The 17,480-nt window shown below is 39.9% G+C and overlaps 1 protein-coding gene across 1 annotated transcript in view; it reads right to left on the reverse strand.

The window, feature by feature from the left end:
• Window positions 1–640: 640 nt before the first annotated feature.
• The window catches only part of LOC308587765 (vitellogenin-1-like), a gene marked incomplete at its 5' end in the record, with an annotated part of 39,598 nt that continues 22,758 nt past the window's right edge, over window positions 641–17,480 (reverse strand). The window contains 17 exons of the mRNA XM_081195528.1: window positions 641–907; window positions 2,185–2,350; window positions 2,468–2,562; window positions 3,032–3,135; window positions 3,818–4,016; window positions 5,108–5,240; window positions 6,231–6,369; window positions 6,472–6,614; window positions 7,332–7,538; window positions 8,900–9,026; window positions 9,573–9,658; window positions 9,708–10,256; window positions 11,058–11,173; window positions 11,829–12,015; window positions 12,846–12,978; window positions 16,593–16,778; window positions 16,918–17,011. Coding sequence (XP_081051654.1) covers window positions 867–907; window positions 2,185–2,350; window positions 2,468–2,562; window positions 3,032–3,135; window positions 3,818–4,016; window positions 5,108–5,240; window positions 6,231–6,369; window positions 6,472–6,614; window positions 7,332–7,538; window positions 8,900–9,026; window positions 9,573–9,658; window positions 9,708–10,256; window positions 11,058–11,173; window positions 11,829–12,015; window positions 12,846–12,978; window positions 16,593–16,778; window positions 16,918–17,011 — 2,705 coding nt within the window. The 3' untranslated portion in view covers window positions 641–866. The remainder of the gene's footprint in view (window positions 908–2,184; window positions 2,351–2,467; window positions 2,563–3,031; window positions 3,136–3,817; window positions 4,017–5,107; window positions 5,241–6,230; window positions 6,370–6,471; window positions 6,615–7,331; window positions 7,539–8,899; window positions 9,027–9,572; window positions 9,659–9,707; window positions 10,257–11,057; window positions 11,174–11,828; window positions 12,016–12,845; window positions 12,979–16,592; window positions 16,779–16,917; window positions 17,012–17,480) is intronic.

Here is a 17,480-nt window from a genome sequence, read left to right on the forward strand (position 1 = left end):
AACTCCAGTCCTTAGAAGCTTTCACTGGCTACCCATATGTTACCAAGCTACGTTCAAGGTTCTTCTGCTAATTTACAAGGCCCTTAACAACTTGGGCCTAGAATATCTTAAGGACCTGTCTGATCACTGCAATCTCTGAGGAGTCTATTGGCGTTCCCCCATGGCTCAGACATACAACTCATAAGTACTAGAAGGCATGGAGTCAGAGTATTGGATCCAAGCTGGTGAAACTCCCTCCCACTTGCTGAACTTTGGGCGCATGGCTAGGACTTCCTTGTTCCAGCAGGCATTTGAAGGTAATATTTGGTTTTAGGATAAATTTTGAAGGCCTTGTTGTCCCATTTTCTGTGGATTGTTTTTCTGTACACCACCTAGCAATGTGAATAATTAAGTGGTATATAAATGTCATTAATAATAAAGAAATAAACCTTCTGAAATCTAAATTCTGTGTTGTGCCTGTATGGCATGTTAATTTGTCAGCTGTTAACTAGTAGACTATGTTAGCATGTTTTTATTATGAAAGATGTTGAGGTTATTTTAGTGACAGCTGAACAGTAACCAACAATAAATGATTCCTTCTCTCTCTAAAATATTTTCAGCCCAATTGCTTTGTGGAAAAGGAAAAAAATGATCACACATATTTATTTAATGCACAATGTATTTTTTATTTAGAACTTCATACAATGCAGAATGCATTTGATTTTAGTTTAGTTCCAATTAACATTAATTAATATATTTATCATTTGATGTAGCACTGGCATCCCCAAGGTGGTTCTCGAGATAACTCAGTTAATTTGAGATATCGAAAGGTTGATCTGAAGTACGTTGTCAGGGTAATGTTCACCCAGTCTGGAGTCTTCTCAGAGCTAAGCTGCCCAAGCCTCTGAGTCAGACGTTGCTTCCATTTCTGTCAAAAAAGGAAAATCACCATCAATCAACAGAGTCCAAGTGATATATTTTTTAGCAGTGTGGACATTCCCACCTTGAATTAACAACAACAACAAAACCCCCCAGTCAAATAATTTGTTGGAATGGGTATGGGATATTTACAATGCTGTATACAATTCTAATTTTTGTCTCTACATCTACAAACAGCGTAAAATTGGTAATTCTTTCAGTTTTTTACACACAGTTGCAAATCCAAACTGAAAGAAGCAAAGGAAGAGGCAAGTGCTAAAAAGAAAAAAAACCTTTTTTCAAATAATAATGCTATTTTTGGTGAAGAAAACTTCTGCAGGGATATGTGGGTTATCATATTAAGGCAACATGCTAAAGATCACTTCATTCAACCAAGCAGCTAGCTCTGAACTGTGAAATACTAATGGGCAGATAACCCAATGGTGTGGTGGATTTGAATGTCACACGTACATTTTTTGTTTTTACATATTTTTTATTGATGATTTCTTGGTTTACAAAAGTATGTGCAATGTCTCTTTTCTCAAGTTACATTTTCTAGAGGCACACATATGTTTGAACTAACCAGCCTCTTCAAGAACGAGAAGGGAGGCAAACCCTGGACAGGACCACTCAGAAAGGAGAGTGACATTCACCAGCTGTCTGCATTAATGGTACAAAGCCTCACTTCTCCCTTCCTCCTTCCATTGCAGTGGCAGTCAGCTTTGCCTTATGAAAGGCACAGCTGTGATCCCAGTTGAAGGGGGTATATGGCAATCCACCTCTGTCTTAAAAGACTCTCTGCTTCGGACATGCATTCTGCTCACAGAGACACATTTGCAGCCTTAGTAATGGTAGAAATGGTAGAAAGTAGAGAGTCCTGAACTTTCAAGCTGAGAGATGCATAGCAGATCAATGACAACACAATTGTCATTGTCCCCTCCCAACTTTGTGTAGTCGGGAATTAGGCATGGACAGGTAGCCTTGGCACTTCTGCATGTGGACAAACCAAGGCCTATTCTGTTCCATTCTCACCGAAAATTTCATCCCCTAATATTTGTTGAAGGCTACTTACAACTTTACAGGCTGCTCTGAAGGCTGCCTTTAAAGCTTAAAAGACTGCCCAAATTCCAGATAGAAGGTGGCTAGAAGGTGTTGCTGCCACCATGACTAGTGCCTGGCAATTCCATCCACGGCTACAAGTGCCTCTGGGAGGGATGTGATGTGGTGCTGTGCCATTTTTTTCCTAGGGAAGTTGTATGGAGAATGTAGTTTCCAAATTTAACTGACCTCTATCACCTCTATCACACCTATCCGTCAAAGACCAGGAACGCAAAAGCTCTGTAGTGGTTGAGGCCTGTTCTTGATTGGGCATCTGGGCTTCATTACTCATTTCACCGTCATTGTTTCCGCAGAGTCCGCAGGTTTTACCTCTCATGTTGGAAGCGACTGTAATCTGCATGGATAATGGACATTTACTGTAGAAGCTTGTGTTTGTATCCTTACAATGCAGTGCATTAAAGGAATGGAGCAAGGAATCCTAGCACAAAAAGCAGCAGCCTGTCAGACTTACCATCAGAGTTTCGCCATCGTACGTCACATTCACTAGGCCTATCAGTGGTGCCTCAATAGCAATAGTGGTCTCATTTTTACACATTTTAACGTGCGCTGTGGAGAGATGGAATAGTTTAAAATGGCAACCAATTATTTCAAGCACAAGAGCATGTTTCAGCAGTGTACATAGAAATGTGCACATTTTGTTCATTCGTTTTACATTACTTTTTGAGTCTTGCCTACAGAATGGGACCAGAGACACAGCAATTTTCGCTGCGAGATTCTGTGACATCAGCTTGTATTGACTACCGTGTACAGAAATTTTAATCAAATTTATGGGTAGGATACTCAGCTAACCCATCACACCTTTACTAATCAAGGCTTACTAACTTATTTTCAATGTTTACTTTCTTTCATTATTATGCAGGGTGGGTGTGTCCCAAGTTATTCAAGGTTTGTTTTTTTTAAAAATAAAATTGATTACCAATATATAACCAATAGTCAGAGTACATGGCTTTAAGTTGACTCAGGTGAATGGAACTGTGTTGTGATTTAAGAAAAAGCGTAATATCAGATGCAGTACCTTTCTCATCTTCAAACTCCTTTTTGTCAAGCAGGACTCGATTCTCATTGTATAACAAAGAAAGCTTATTCATGGTAGGTAAGATTCTGATATAACTTCTGATCCTGGGGGGAGGGGAATGCTTTTGTTAGAAGGTGAAAAAACTGATATTAACAATCAGCGTGAAGCAGCCCATCTTTCTCCCATAGTTGTCATTTACGAGTGCACTGCAAAACTGCACCAATTCCCCCCTGAGGCTCCTCATGCTGCCTTCGCTGTGGTTTGAAAGGAAGTAGGTTCACATTAAATTTGAAACCAAATGCATTTCTTCCCCCAATATTGGTTACTATAGACCCCTCAAGGCATCAGCAGCATGGCATGGGATAACTGTGATCTGATTCCATTTAGATCTGAGAAAACTGCACATTTCTGCAGTCTGGGTCCTGTGGCCCAGTTTGCAATTATTTCTAATGCAGTTCCCATTAAAGGGGGGAAACGGAAATACAGTGGTGCCTCGGGTTACAGACGCTTCAGGTTATAGATGCTTCAGGTTACAGACTCTGCTGACCCAGAAATAGTACCTCGGGGTAAGAACTTTGCTTCAGGATGAGAACAGAAAGCAGCACAGCAGCAGCGTGAGGCCCCTTTAGCTAAAGTGGTATCTCAGGTTAAGAACAGTTTCAGGTTAAGAACGGAACTCCAGAATGAATTAAGTTCTTAACCTGAGGTACCACTGTAAAGGTTAAACCTTTATTTTTTCCTTGTGATTATATCATCTGAAAAAGCTGTGTATTTGTTAAAACTTACTCTGAAGAGATATTGATGTGAACCTCTCCTGGACTATCAGGTCTGGACTTTGATATCCAAACACGGAACCGTGGTTCATAATTTTCATTTTTGTTGCAGTCTTGGACTACCAAAAGGTCACAGGCATGTTTGGTTGTAGTTACATTGAATACCTTGTTATCAAAGGTCATGATCCGTTCGTTGTCCACCTCACATACAGCTGGCAAGATGACACCCCCCCCAAAAAAAGAAGTCAGATGCAGCAGTGAACATAAGATAGCCAGAAATATGCAATGTTTAGGCAGATGTCTGGAAGTACATTTTCTTGTTAGACTTAGATTCCATCCCTTGCAGTTCGGATGAATAACCGGGGAAGCCTGTTTGATCAAAAAAGCCTCTCAGTTCGACTAGATCTCAGTTTTTGTCAGACTTTTGCCACTTTTACAAAAGATGCAGGTCAACTAAGCTGGCCCCCGTCAGGCTGCCATTAAGACAGAAGCTTCCATCCAGCCATCTTTACTGGGATACCCTGAGATATTGTATCTGCCTGAGGATGGAGTAATGCTTGGACTCAACCTACTCTTCAGAAGCTACACCAAGGATTGATCTTCTGCTGACTGCGCTGCCAAGTCCAAGGTGGCTTAACGAGAGCAGCGGTGGACCAGAACGAAGACTCGCTCACTTTGGTCCGTGGCCTAGGCCCCATCTGCTCCTTCAGCCTCTACTGACCAGTTTAATTTAAAGTTGTGGCAGGCAATCCCATTACTCCTTGCAGCTGCCCAAGGCCAAAACCAGCAACCAGACTGGAGAAGAGAGCTGCCCCCCCCCGGTCCTGGGGTACTGCGCCAGGCCATAACTGCTGCCCACCCTGATCATGGATAAGTGACCTTTTTGTGGCTATAAGCAAGCAAAAAAACTCCTTCTGGCAGTTTGATCAATGATAATGTGGTTGTAATTTATATACACTTTCTGGGCATACGTATGTCTTATTGCACTTATTGGGACTTATGTCTGAGTTTACGTTCATAGGACTGTGCTGTCAATTATTTATCTATTTATTCATTTCAATGTATTTAAGGTTGCAAGGCGGGTTACAAAACAGAAGAACAACATCATAATTTATAATAATTATTTAAAAAATATATCAAATGAGCCGTGTAAAATCACTAAAACCATTTACAATATATAATTGCTAAACAGAAGGCTTAAAGTTAGAAACAATATGCTTGCAAAATGGTCCTGTTAGAAGCTAAGAGCAGGCAATGCTTTAAATTTAAAGACTTGCCTGATGTAAGTAAAGTATTAATTTACCTTCACCTCCTTTGGGTGCCCATGACATTAATTCAAATAAATCATATGCCCTTTTTGCTGAAGATTGATAATATGGAGTTTCGAAAGCGGGTAAAGAAAATGGAAAACAGAGGCCATCTCTGTAAAAGGTTTCCTAGAAAACAAAGAATGAATATATAAGGACCAATGTGGCTGTAGACAAAGCTTGTGTTTTGATTTATCATTTAACTACATAAACTAAAACATATCTTTCTTTCTTTTTTCCCAAATTTTCTAAACCCATAGGGATACATACTGATTTAAACTCAGCAGTTCTACTCTCACTAGAGGAAGTGGAGATGGTGGTATCTTTGTCGATTCTTCCTTCCCCTTAAAGTTCCCTGTGTCCCCTCAAAATCTTCTCCACAGGTTGGGGACTATTGGGAGGAGCATGAAAAGTAATATAGGCAGCTGCACCGAGAAACTATCTCCCTCCTTCCTCCCTGGATCTTGACTGAATCTTCAAACAGAAGAATCCCTTCTGTTTGTGGAAAGGACACAAACAGAATATGGATCCAACCTACAGATTGCTTCCAGGGGCATGTTGATTGAGCAACCATTTTGATTTGTTTGGGGCAAGTTACCCTATTGGCTTGAATATAAGCCTCACTTCTTCTTTTTCCAAATTCTGACTGTGAAATGTTAAAGTGCGGCTTAAATTTGCAACCTTACAAAAAAGGGCTTTTAGTGATATCGCTGCTGAAACAGAGATACGGTAAAATGGAACGGATGTGAGTGCCTGTGGAATTTTAAGGGAGCGGCTTATATTCAAGTATTGTCTTTTTTTCTCCCCCCTCCCCTTTGAATTTTAAAGATGTGGCTTATATTCGGGCCAATACAGTATAAGACATTGAACCAAGCAATTCTTATTCCACACTTTCACATCACTTTCTTTTTTGGAAAAAAACTCTGCTTTTAGGGAGTAGGGGGCCTGCTGTGCAAAATCACCCACTTTAAGTGTACCACCCGAATTTGATGGTATGTGGTTGAATTAAACCTGAAAATATATGTTCTCTATACTTGCTGACCACCCAGTTGCTTCCCCAAAGACAAACTACACTTATTTAATAACCCATATTTAATAAAAGAGATAACAAATACATGCCCCGGGAACTCTCAAGATTGTAGCTGTTGTCCATGGAGAGGACTGGACTATTCTGAACAGAACCTGGCGTGAAGGATTCTTCTGATAAACTGCTGTGAAGTATTTCATGTATGCAATACCAGGAATGAGATCCATAACCCTTGATGAAACAAAACAGGATTTAGTCAGATTTTTTAAAATTAAAAAACCCCCCAATATGTGCGACAATTAGGTTTAATAAGAAATGAGGTAGATGCTATACCAAGCAGCACATTTCTCTAGATAGCGTGGAACCTTTGTCCATTTCATCTCAATTTCGAATGCGTCCCGTTCTGCAACCAGCCCACTGGAAGCCTTTACTCGAATGTTGTAATCTTTGCAGTTGTCACCCCAGCTCAGTTCATTCTTAGGTAGGAAATAAAAAAAAAGTTATTTAATACCATGGGGATGAAAAGCCAACAACCCATTTGGATCCTATCACAATGGCATCTTCATTGCATTGGGAGGGATGCCCCTGTTTTATATGCTGAAAATATTTTTGTTCTAACAATGAGACAGTTTGGGGCTGGCCATTTGCTCTGTGTTTTATTATCACAGAATCCAATGAGTGCTTTAGTAACTGTATTGTAGACCACCATTAATTTTTTCCTATGAGTTGACAGTTCATAAACAAGCAATTGGCCAACCTAAATGATCTTGGGTAAGGGATATTTAAAGAACTATCTCACCCCTCACAAACTTGCATGTTGAGATTGGCATAGGTATGGTGGAACACTTCTTTTTTCAAGTTATTGCACCAGGATGCAGCAACTTCTCCCTCTACATTCTAGGAGATGCTTTTTGATTTCTGAAGTTTAGTGAACTTTCAACTTAAACAGTTCTTCTGCCTGTAATAATCTGTGCCCCCTAGCTAGTGTGGGATAATTGTTTCTATTATCTTTAAAAATAAGAACTGCTCTGCCTCGGTTCTTAATCTATTCGATGTTTATTATTAGTGAAAATTTGTTTTATTGTATTTCAATAGTTTATCACGCGTAGCTTCAGAGAAGCATTGCTGAAAATTGTCTTACAAACCACAAAAATAAATGAAAGCACATTTTTAAAAAATGTTTTGCTTTTTACCTGGAGTGTGTAAGGTTGCACAACACTGTCAAGACATGCTCTCCACTTGGTTCTGGCAAGCTCACTTCCAACTATTTTCATCTGGGCTTTGTAGAGGTCATGCTTCATGTACATTGAAAATTTGTAGCCCTGTTCTTTCTTATCACTCCTAACTGCCTCAGCCACAATGGTAACGTAAGGTCGTAGTGAATCACCATGGTACTGGTCCTGAAAGACAGAAAAACAAAAGGGCACCATTTTAATGCCTATGATGATCAGTTCCCTTCAGCTAGAGTCACATTCACACCATAAATTTCAAGCTCTGTGATACCACTTTGAACAGTCCTGGCTTTCCGCAAAGACTATTGGGAACTGTACTTTGTTTAGGGTGCTAAGAGATGTTGGGAGGCCCCTAATCCCTTCACTGAGCTACAATTTCCAGCATGGTTTAACAATCAAATCTCTTTACAGGAAACTTTGGGAACTGTAGCAGGAAGTCTGTGGTTGACACCTTATGTACTTCATGCTAAGAGCAAAATCAGATGTCAATCTAGAGGTATAATTATTTGCCTGCCCCATTCATCTATAAAATGGGAGGGTGGGTCCACTTTTAACACTAAAAAGGGTGCGTGGGGAGGGGGAGCTGAACTCTGCTTCCATTTCCTTATGCTCTGCCACCCAGCTTTCTCCCGGTTGATTTGATTTGTACTTCTGAAAGTGCTATTGAAAGGGTGAACCAGAGATAGAAGGGGAAGAGTAACATTTTCTTAAATATTCAGTAATATTTTTATACCACTTACTATTAGAAGAGAAATCTTGAAACATTTTATAAAGATTACACACACACCGCATTAAAAATGGCAACAATATTACAGATGTTACTCAAAGCATAAGGCAAGTGAAACCACATTCATTTGTTTAATCGCAGATTCTAGCCTCCACTGTGACTAGGACAGACACATGAACAAGAATTGTAGCTGTTTTGAAAATGCTTTCCTCTTGTATTTAACAACAACAACAACAACAACAACAACAACAACAACAACAACAACTATAATAACTTTAATTATTTATATCCCACTCATCTGGCTGGGTTTCCTCAGCCACTCTGGGTGGCTTACAGCATACAGTCATTGGAAGTTGAACGTAATCCATTCCGGAAGTCTGTTCGACTTCCAAAATGTTCAAAAACCAAAGAGCGGCTTCTGATTGGCTGCAGGAAACTCCTGCAGCCAATCAGAAGCTGCAGAAGCCATGTCGGATATTTAGCTTCCATAAGAACGTCCGAAAACTGGAACAGTCACTTCCGGGTTTCGATCGTTCAGGAGCCGAAACATTCGAAAACTAGACTGTTCGAAAACCAAGGTATGACTGTCTATAAAGCACACTAAATTATCAAACATTTAAAACTTCCCATTACAGGGCTGCCTTCAGATTGCAGTTTAAAGAAGCACTTAGGAAATAAATAAAAGTAGGGAGAAAAACTGATAACTCTGCTAGCCACTTCCTGTAAATTAATTACCTGACTGAAACCTGGACCTAAGCTAAGGAATGAAGCAATGACTTCTTTTTCACTTTTATAAACTTACCTCCCGCAAGAAGCTGCCCCTTCCGCCTTTCTGCTTTCTGTCTCTGCTGCTGCTTCTGGTGTTTCTGGAGTCGCTGCTAGAGCTGCTGCTGGATTCAGAGGATGATGATGAACTGCTTGATGATGAACTGCTTGATGCTTGCTGATTTTCACCCCATAATAATAATAATAAAATGGAAAGAGAAATAAACAGCATGAGAAGGAGATGACATTGTGATATATAGGACCTGTCACTCACACTATAAGGCGGATTTTTTTTCTGTCTCCAAAGTCCCAAGTGCTTTTCAGACACATGGATGGCTCACAGCCTCTTTACAGACAGTAGCCACAGATGCTTCGTAACTAAAGAGTTACGAAGCCAACTCTATTTGCAGCATCCGATGTTGCAAAGACATGCAGGCTATATTCCTAGGCACCGTTTAAAATGGTGCAGAAAAAGTTTCAGTGGTGGACTGCCTTTTATTTGGGTGAGTTTGCCCCAAAGAAGGTTGACCCGCGTGACATGGATTTCTGTCGTCTTTCTCAGAGAGGAAGTCCATTTTAAAGAATCAAGAATATCAAAACTACCTGGTGCTTCACCTGCTGCTTTGCCTTGTGTGCCATGTATTTCGCGTTAGCCAGTTCCAGACCTCGCAAGTCCTTCTAAATTCCAAGAAGAAGAAGAAGAAGAAGACAAAGACGAAGACGAAGACGAAGAAGAAGAAGAAGAAGAAGAAGAAGAAGAAGAAGAAGAAGGGGGGAAAGGTAAATCAAATGCACTCTGGTAAATGGAGGAACAATTCGGCAGTCGTTTCATAGAAAGCACTTACTGAAGGTCTCTTGCTGCTGCCAATATGGCTGTCCTTAACATGCTTCTGTTTGCTTGGGCGTCCCTTGGATTGTTTCTTGTTGCTCCTGCTGTCACTGCTGCTGCTGCTGTCACTGCTGTCACTGCTGCTGCTGTCGCTGCTGCTGCTGTCGCTGCTGTCGCTGCTGCTGCTGTCACTGCTGCTGCTGCTGTCGTCGCTGCTGCTGCTGCTGTCGCTGCTACTACTGCTGCTGTCACTGCTGCTGCTGTCACTGCTGCTACTACTGCTGCTGCTGTCGCTGCTGCTGCTATCGCTGCTGCTGCTGCTATCGCTGCTACTGCTGCTGCTATCGCTGCTTCTGCTACTGCTGTCACTGCTTCTGCTGCTGCTGTCGCTGCTGCTGCTGCTGCTGCTGCTCTTCAAAGAAGTCTTCCTGGGGTGCTTCTGATAACGTTCTTGCTGCTTCATATCTATCATTTCATCGTCATCACGGTCATCCCAATCATTGCTTGAGCTGTCAGAGCTATCACTAGAGCTATCGCTATCGCTTTCGCTGGAGCTGCTGATGGGCTAATGGGGGAAGTACCCAGAGAAAAACAAACACAGTCATATTAAGTTTTCTAAGCTTGAAAAGAACATTTCGCAAACAAGGTACTTCTTGTCTGGCCAGAGGGGGAAAGCTAATTTGCAGATTCTCATTTGCACAAAATTGTTGGCACCCATCTGTCTCAAGAGACAATGGAGTGTGGTTCCGGGGGCAAAAATCACTGCGCCTGCTGTGGATGCAAAGAGAGCTTGTAACTGCTGTCTCCTACATTGTTGCAGCACCAAAGGGACCTCCGTGGGGCACAAGAAAACGTTTTACACAAATGCATAGGCCACATATACAATCAAGATCAGTCTTCAACTAATTGCTTCCTTAGTTCACGATATTGGATGCTGTTGGGCTAAGATTGCCATACTTCAATAAGAGAAAATCCAGACACAAAAGTTGTTGAGCTTTGCTTTTGCATAATAAAACTGAAATTTTAAAAAATTGAGCTATTTTTGAGCAATTTTTATTTTAACTGATTTATGGAAATTCTGTGTGGACGCTATTTTTGGCAAATCCTGGGTATGTCCAGGAAATTCCAGATGTATGGCAGCCCTATGTTGGACTCAAAATCCTAACACCCTTGGCGACTGGCCATGCTAGCTGAGATTGATGGGGCTCCGGCAACATCTGGAAGGTCAAAGGTTCCCCACCCTTGAGTTTAACGCCTTAAATGTAATACTGTACACGCTGTCCGAAAGCTAGAACAAGTTGTAGAATATAAACCATATGGATAGTAGCCTCTCCCACATGGTGATATGTATTGCTATCAGAAATACCTGAATTCTTCTTAAATGTCTTTCTTCATCTCTCGTCAAACGCACCATTGGTAAACTAGAATGAGCGCCTCCTTGAACAGTCAATCGTAACTTCTCAATGGGTGCTCTTCTCTCAGCTGAAATAATAGAGTTAGTATTAGTGTTACTGCATGGTTTATCTATGCAATAAATCATGGTTTCTGAAACATAGTCAATGGGCGCTTTTGATACATGCAGCCACCAGTTGGGTCCATTGATTTGTATGGCATATGAATGTGTTATGTGACCACCATGCATAATCTGTGGCTTCACTGGTAGGCCTAGTGAAAGGCCAGCTTGAGAACTATGGTAGTAAAACTTTAAACCTCAGATTGTTTTGTCACCTGTTCAAGATGGGCGGGGTAATAATAATAATAATAATAATAATAATAATAATAATAATAATAATATCTTTGTCATTAAGATGATTTCAATGAGTCTGTTCTAACCAAGCACAAGTCTTTATGGTATGTCTCTGTGTGCACATCTCCTTCTGTATATTTTCCTAGGCTTTCATCCACTGTGGTTCACAGTGCCATTTGCCGACAGATGACACTGAACTACAGCATGACCACAGCCTTTTGTGAGCTGCTCTCCACCACCACCAGTCCCATATGACACAACCCACACTATCCAGAAGGACTGCCAATTGTCCAGGGAAATATTGCTCCTGTTCTTTTCCCTGAACCCCTCTGCATTTTGTAAAAAAACCAAACACACCCCAACAGACATCATAGAATAAAGAAGAGTTACCTTGCTTGAGTGTTACTCTAAAAGTATGTTCGCCAGCCAAGTTGTACAGAGAGTCATCTATGGAGCACCCAGCATAAATGTTTGACCATTCAACGCAAGCCCTGCATCCAAATGTGCATGCTTCAAAACACTCAGTGCGACGAGGGGCAGGCCTGTAATGTTCTGACTGTTCTGCAGAAATTTGGTCCTGGATGGATGATGAACATAGTCCAGCATGAGAGATTGCAATCTCAGACTTCTGCCTCATCATCATTATTATTATTTTGGTAAAGATCAGTAATTCAGTTGGAACGCTGCATATATAAAACGCGGCATCTCGACCAATGGTTAAGGGAAGCCCTAATATTTAATGGGGGGGGGGGATACAGGATGATTTCCAGTGTGAAGTAATGTAAGTCCACTGATTTCAATACGTCTGCTCTAATTTGCGTTAGGGTTTTGTTCTCAGCCTTCAGGACTTAACATCTTTAGTTGCATCAATTTACATCCTGCTTCAAGAGTGTAAGTTACATCCACTACACCATTAAAACTACATCCCAGAGCTGTCATGCATAGTAGGATTTATTCATAGCTAAGTTTATTTAGATCAAGGCCACTACTTATTTACTTGACATTGAGAACTGCAATTATGTTCTTCATTGACACAATAAGATACCTGTTCTCTACCTATTAGACCCCAGTTTTAAATCCCCCCAGAATCCTGAAATAAAATACATGATTAAAGTTCTGATTGTAATGGGAATTTGTCTTTAATGAATAACAAATAAATGCTTTATGGTAGCTATAGTGCTTTTATGACTGCTAAATTTATATTTGTACCAGTAGGTCAGTTTTTACACTTCCCTGGGAGTAGGTCTCATTGAGATATATACTTCTCAGTATATGTGTATAGGACTGAACTGTAAATGTTTTACTGGGGGGGGGGCACATTAAAAATAGCTCACACAACTTCTTTTCTATGTAAAAGAAACATTTCTCAAGCCAAAAAAGTGCACACAAAAATCTAATATGGGTTACCCTTCTTTCATTCCGTTCTGCTGACTCAAAGGAGCCTCTTATTATTTTAGACACAGTTTGAGGGACGAAAAGTGGAGTTGACTTGGTAGCAGGTGCCTCTTCAAGGTTGCGAGTGATAACAGATGTCATAGCACTGTTGGATAAACAGAGGAAGAAATGCTGTGTTAGAAGCACAAATATGTTAAAAAAGATCTGGGTTGTGCCTTGTAGTATGGACTTGATCACACATGGAGTTCCTTGCAAATTGCTCTATAAATTGTACCTAGGCAACCCAAATGCCTAGGTACAATTTTGACTAGGCAAAAATGACTAGGCAGCCATGACTAGTCATCTTTTAAAACAAAATCAAGTTAGTGTCATCTATTTTGGGTGGCCATTTTCAGACTTCAACTATTTCATGCTCACTGCTCCTAATTTTCTGCCAAAGTTAAAAACATAACAAACAAACAATGCACAAGCCACTGACATAGTTTCAATCCCAGCTTTGGGATTTAATCAATATCCTAGCTGCTAAAGTGATGGGTTTCTGTTCTGTCTGGGACACTGCCGTAGAAAGGACACACTTCAAAATATAAGGAAGTCAAAAGCTCTGGTACAATGATATGTTTTCCATGGGGCAGTTAGACACAAAGGTATTTCCTGTGTGATAGGATCTCTATTAAAAACGTAGCCCTTGTCATGGGTTACTTGTGTGCAATGAGCAAGCACGGTGAAAGGGGTTGTGGGGCATGTTCCGTCCTGCCCCCAATTTGGTGTGTCATTTAGAACAGTGGACAGAAAAAAGAACAAAGGAAACCATTCAGGGGAGAAAATCTTAATTGATCAATCTATCAATCAGTTAAAGCCACAAATCTCAATAGCAAAAACATTACGTTGTTATTTCTGGTGCATAGAAATATAGCTAGGATAGTTTACCATGGTGGATAGGCTGAACCTTCATTCTGCAGCTGTGATGTTTGCTGGATTAGCTTAGCCTAACTCACTGGCTTATTATTCACATAAAATAAGTAAAACTATTGCTATGAATGTGATCAGGTGATATTACAATATCATTCCTTTGAGTCAGTCAGCTGACATGAGCAATTTGCTTCCAAGCAAACTACTGCTTTTCCACATCCCACAAATTAACTCAGAAGCAACTCTTACTAAATCCAGTGAGTATGATTCCAAGGGAGGTAGGCATGAAGATTGCATCCTGTGCTGTAAAACACTAGCAGTATATTTACTCAACAGAATTTTAACTAAGTTATCTCTAAGCTGCTGGTAGTCCAATCATATTTATGATGTAGGCATTACATTTCTAACTACATGGCTTCAAAATGCATTAAAACACACACACACAAACACACACGTTCCATTGTTAGTATTTCACGGAAGCAACTGATATTGTCGCCTGGGGGTTGTTTTGCGAACACAGATGGGTGGAAGTGACCTGCCTGGCTGTGAACTGAGAGGTGGTCGGTGTTCCCATGTTGAGAATAATGGGCTTCACACTCTGTGAGGGAAGCCTAAGAACACCTAATCTACTTTATTTGAAAGGCGGATTTGCATTCCTTTTATCTTTCTCTCTCTTCCTCTTGTCGGTGCCTGCAGTGCTGAGGGTACTGTAGAGAACATGCAAGTTGTGCTTCACATGGAGCACTTCAGTCAAGTCAAAATAAATAAATGACACCTTATCACCCACAGGCTTTGTTTTCTGTTCAAGTTCTCTGTTTCAGATAAAGGGCATGACAGCTGCACCCCACACCAAGCTTAGCTAGAACCTTCAGGAATTTTTTCTTTATTTTTTATTAAGAAAAGGGACAAAAAATATTCTCACAGACAAGCCGAGGGGATGAAAGAAATTACAAATCAACTTGCATTTTAAGATGGCTCATCTGGGCAGAATAGATTAAAAGGAAGTGGCTTTCACTTGATTCACATTTAATAATTTAAACCGTCACCAAACTACGGTTTGTATCTCCAGGCAGAAATAGTTGGCATCACTCCCCCACCCTAATCTTTCTCTCAGTACTGTTATTTTTTTTTTAACCCAATAGTCTACATTTGCCACTGAACTGAATGATCAGTTCTTCCCCACTGAACATAAGAGAGAGCTAATAAATTTAGTGGCAACACAGGTGTCACATATTGTTTTCTGCAGAAATCAGCTGCCTGATCCAGCTCTAGCAGGGTACAGGGAGCCACAACAAATCATGTGATTGGGCAGAAGGCTCCTTACTCATAAGTATCTGGTCACTGTTCAATGACTGCAACATCAGCAAATGAGGTTCTTGACTGAGAAGAGCAATCAGAGATCAAATGCCATGAGAACATCTTAAAGCCCACGTTTTTCAAGCAATGGCCACTCCCACCATCAGATCAGAGTGATCAAATGATGTGATACTAAACATCTTCCACTCATTCCTTGTGTTAGGATACTTGCACCGCTTCTTAATTAACTACTGAGTAATCAAGGCTAAAGGGGCCAGTCTTCTAACCGATTCTGCCAGACTTATGCATCCATACAAATTCCATATGCCAACATGCAAAATTGTTAGGAGGGATTGGGGAATGTTGGATAATACTGGAGCAAGTAGGAAGGTTTGACGGGGGGGGGGGGAATTAGGTAGAAGGTACATGTACCAGCATGTGAGGATAAGTAGAAAGTACAAGGACTGTGAGGACAAGAAAAAAGAAGAATGCCCTTCAAAATGGAAGTGTCCTTCCTAATGATTTTTATTTGTGCCATTCTATACAATGTATTACCAAAGAAAAAGAAAAATTAAATCTTCTCCCAGCTTTCACCAAAAAGAAAAAGGAAAAACAATTAATCCTCTATGGATGCATAATCAATCACATTTGTGATCAGCCATGCAAATAATTTACATATGTGAAGTGAAGCTATTTTTATTGGCCTTGCTCATAAGTATTTTAAAAACTGGAATGCAGGTAGTACTATGTATATTTTTCAACAACTTGTCACTGAACTGTAGGCTATATTTTGGACTATGCATTCTCTGGTAGCTTTCCAATATTTCTGCTTTAATCTTCAGATTTAGGTCTTCCACAAGTTTTATATGCTCATTCTTCCTCTTGATATTATGTAGAAAACTGTAATTTTAAGTTTATTCATTTGTTGGCTCACCAAACAATGCAAAAATACATTGCTTGGTAAGGTTTTGAAATACTTTCTGTTTACACAGTTTATGCCATTCGCTTTAACTTTACTAGTACTCAGATTTTTGTGTTTTTTTAATGCCAAAGGCCATTATGAATTCTAATGGGAAGTTTGTCACCCAGATAAACAGACAACAGATACCAATATTGATCTACCTTGCAACACTGTTGTATTGACTGTAAAAGAATCCCCAGTATACTTACATGTTAAAGTAACAATTAATAATGTCGTTAGAGATGAGGGAAAAATTGTATAGTATATAAACCTTACAATATGGTTTCAAAAATCCAATTATAGGATTATTCTGTGCAATCTAATTATCTATGAAAAAGCTTATGTCAAACATTTTAAACATATTTCATGATCTTCAAGCATTTAAAGCTGATTTTTAATTTAAAGCACTGTCTTTCAACTCTGCCAATCTCAACTTGACACCTCCATAAATTTGATTGGAGTGTTTAACTTTAAAATAAGTCCATTGCACTAGATAATATAAAATAATTAACTCCAGAGATCAAGTACTAATTATAAAATGTATTGCGGGAGAAGGGGGGGAGGGGTGTTCTACCAATTTTCGCTAGCCCTACCTGAAAGACATGAGTTCAGTTTCCTCTCTGCATGGTGGAAGTTCAAGTTTGAAGGTCTTTTCCTTAATGTTCATAGAGATATCAACGTTCACAGGGATATTGGTGACCATTTTGACATTCTCTTGTATTATAGCCTGGAATTCAGGGACAACGATTCCCATCGTCACGAGCATATCTTTGTTCATGCTAAAAATGAAAAAAACCAAACAAACCCATTATAGTGATGTTATGGCAACTATACGTTAAAGAGTTTACGAATACCGAGGGCACATTTGCACCACTTGAATTGCACCTCGTCATTTCATGTACCAGTGATTCTATTTACCTGACAGACAATCTGGTTTTCAGTTTCATATCGATGTTAAGCAAGTCAGGCAAACTCAAATGTGATGTTGGCTCAGGACTCATGGATAACTGAACTGTTTAAAAGCAAGCAAATAAAACAAATGCATGCTATAAAATAATTATTATGCACAATGTGATATATAAAATTGCAATTATTTTGTTTCTATTTTGATATTATTTTGATAAAGGGATAAATTTGCCCTGAGTACTGCTATTTGTCTCACAGTTAATAATGGGGGAAAACTGAAACCCTGGAATGCTTATTTAATCCCTGCCCCCAGCATCTTTTATTCTAAATATATTTGAAACCCAGTCATTTCCAACTCAATGTGCTCGGGAACACAGTCTTAGGGATACCTCACACTACATTTTTTGTCCTTATATATTTTTCCTGTACCACTTTAATGAGGTGCTACCATTCTCATGGTAAAACCCAAGACCGGGAGTCCTAGGGAGTCAGCTATATACAGCTGCAAATGAAACATTTTAAATGTGTTGTAAAGAGTAATATACAAATGTGACTCTAGATGGCGACAGTGAGCT

The sequence above is a fragment of the Podarcis bocagei genome, assembly GCF_964188305.1.
Source record: "Podarcis bocagei genome assembly, chromosome: 5".
Lineage (NCBI taxonomy): Eukaryota > Metazoa > Chordata > Lepidosauria > Squamata > Lacertidae > Podarcis > Podarcis bocagei.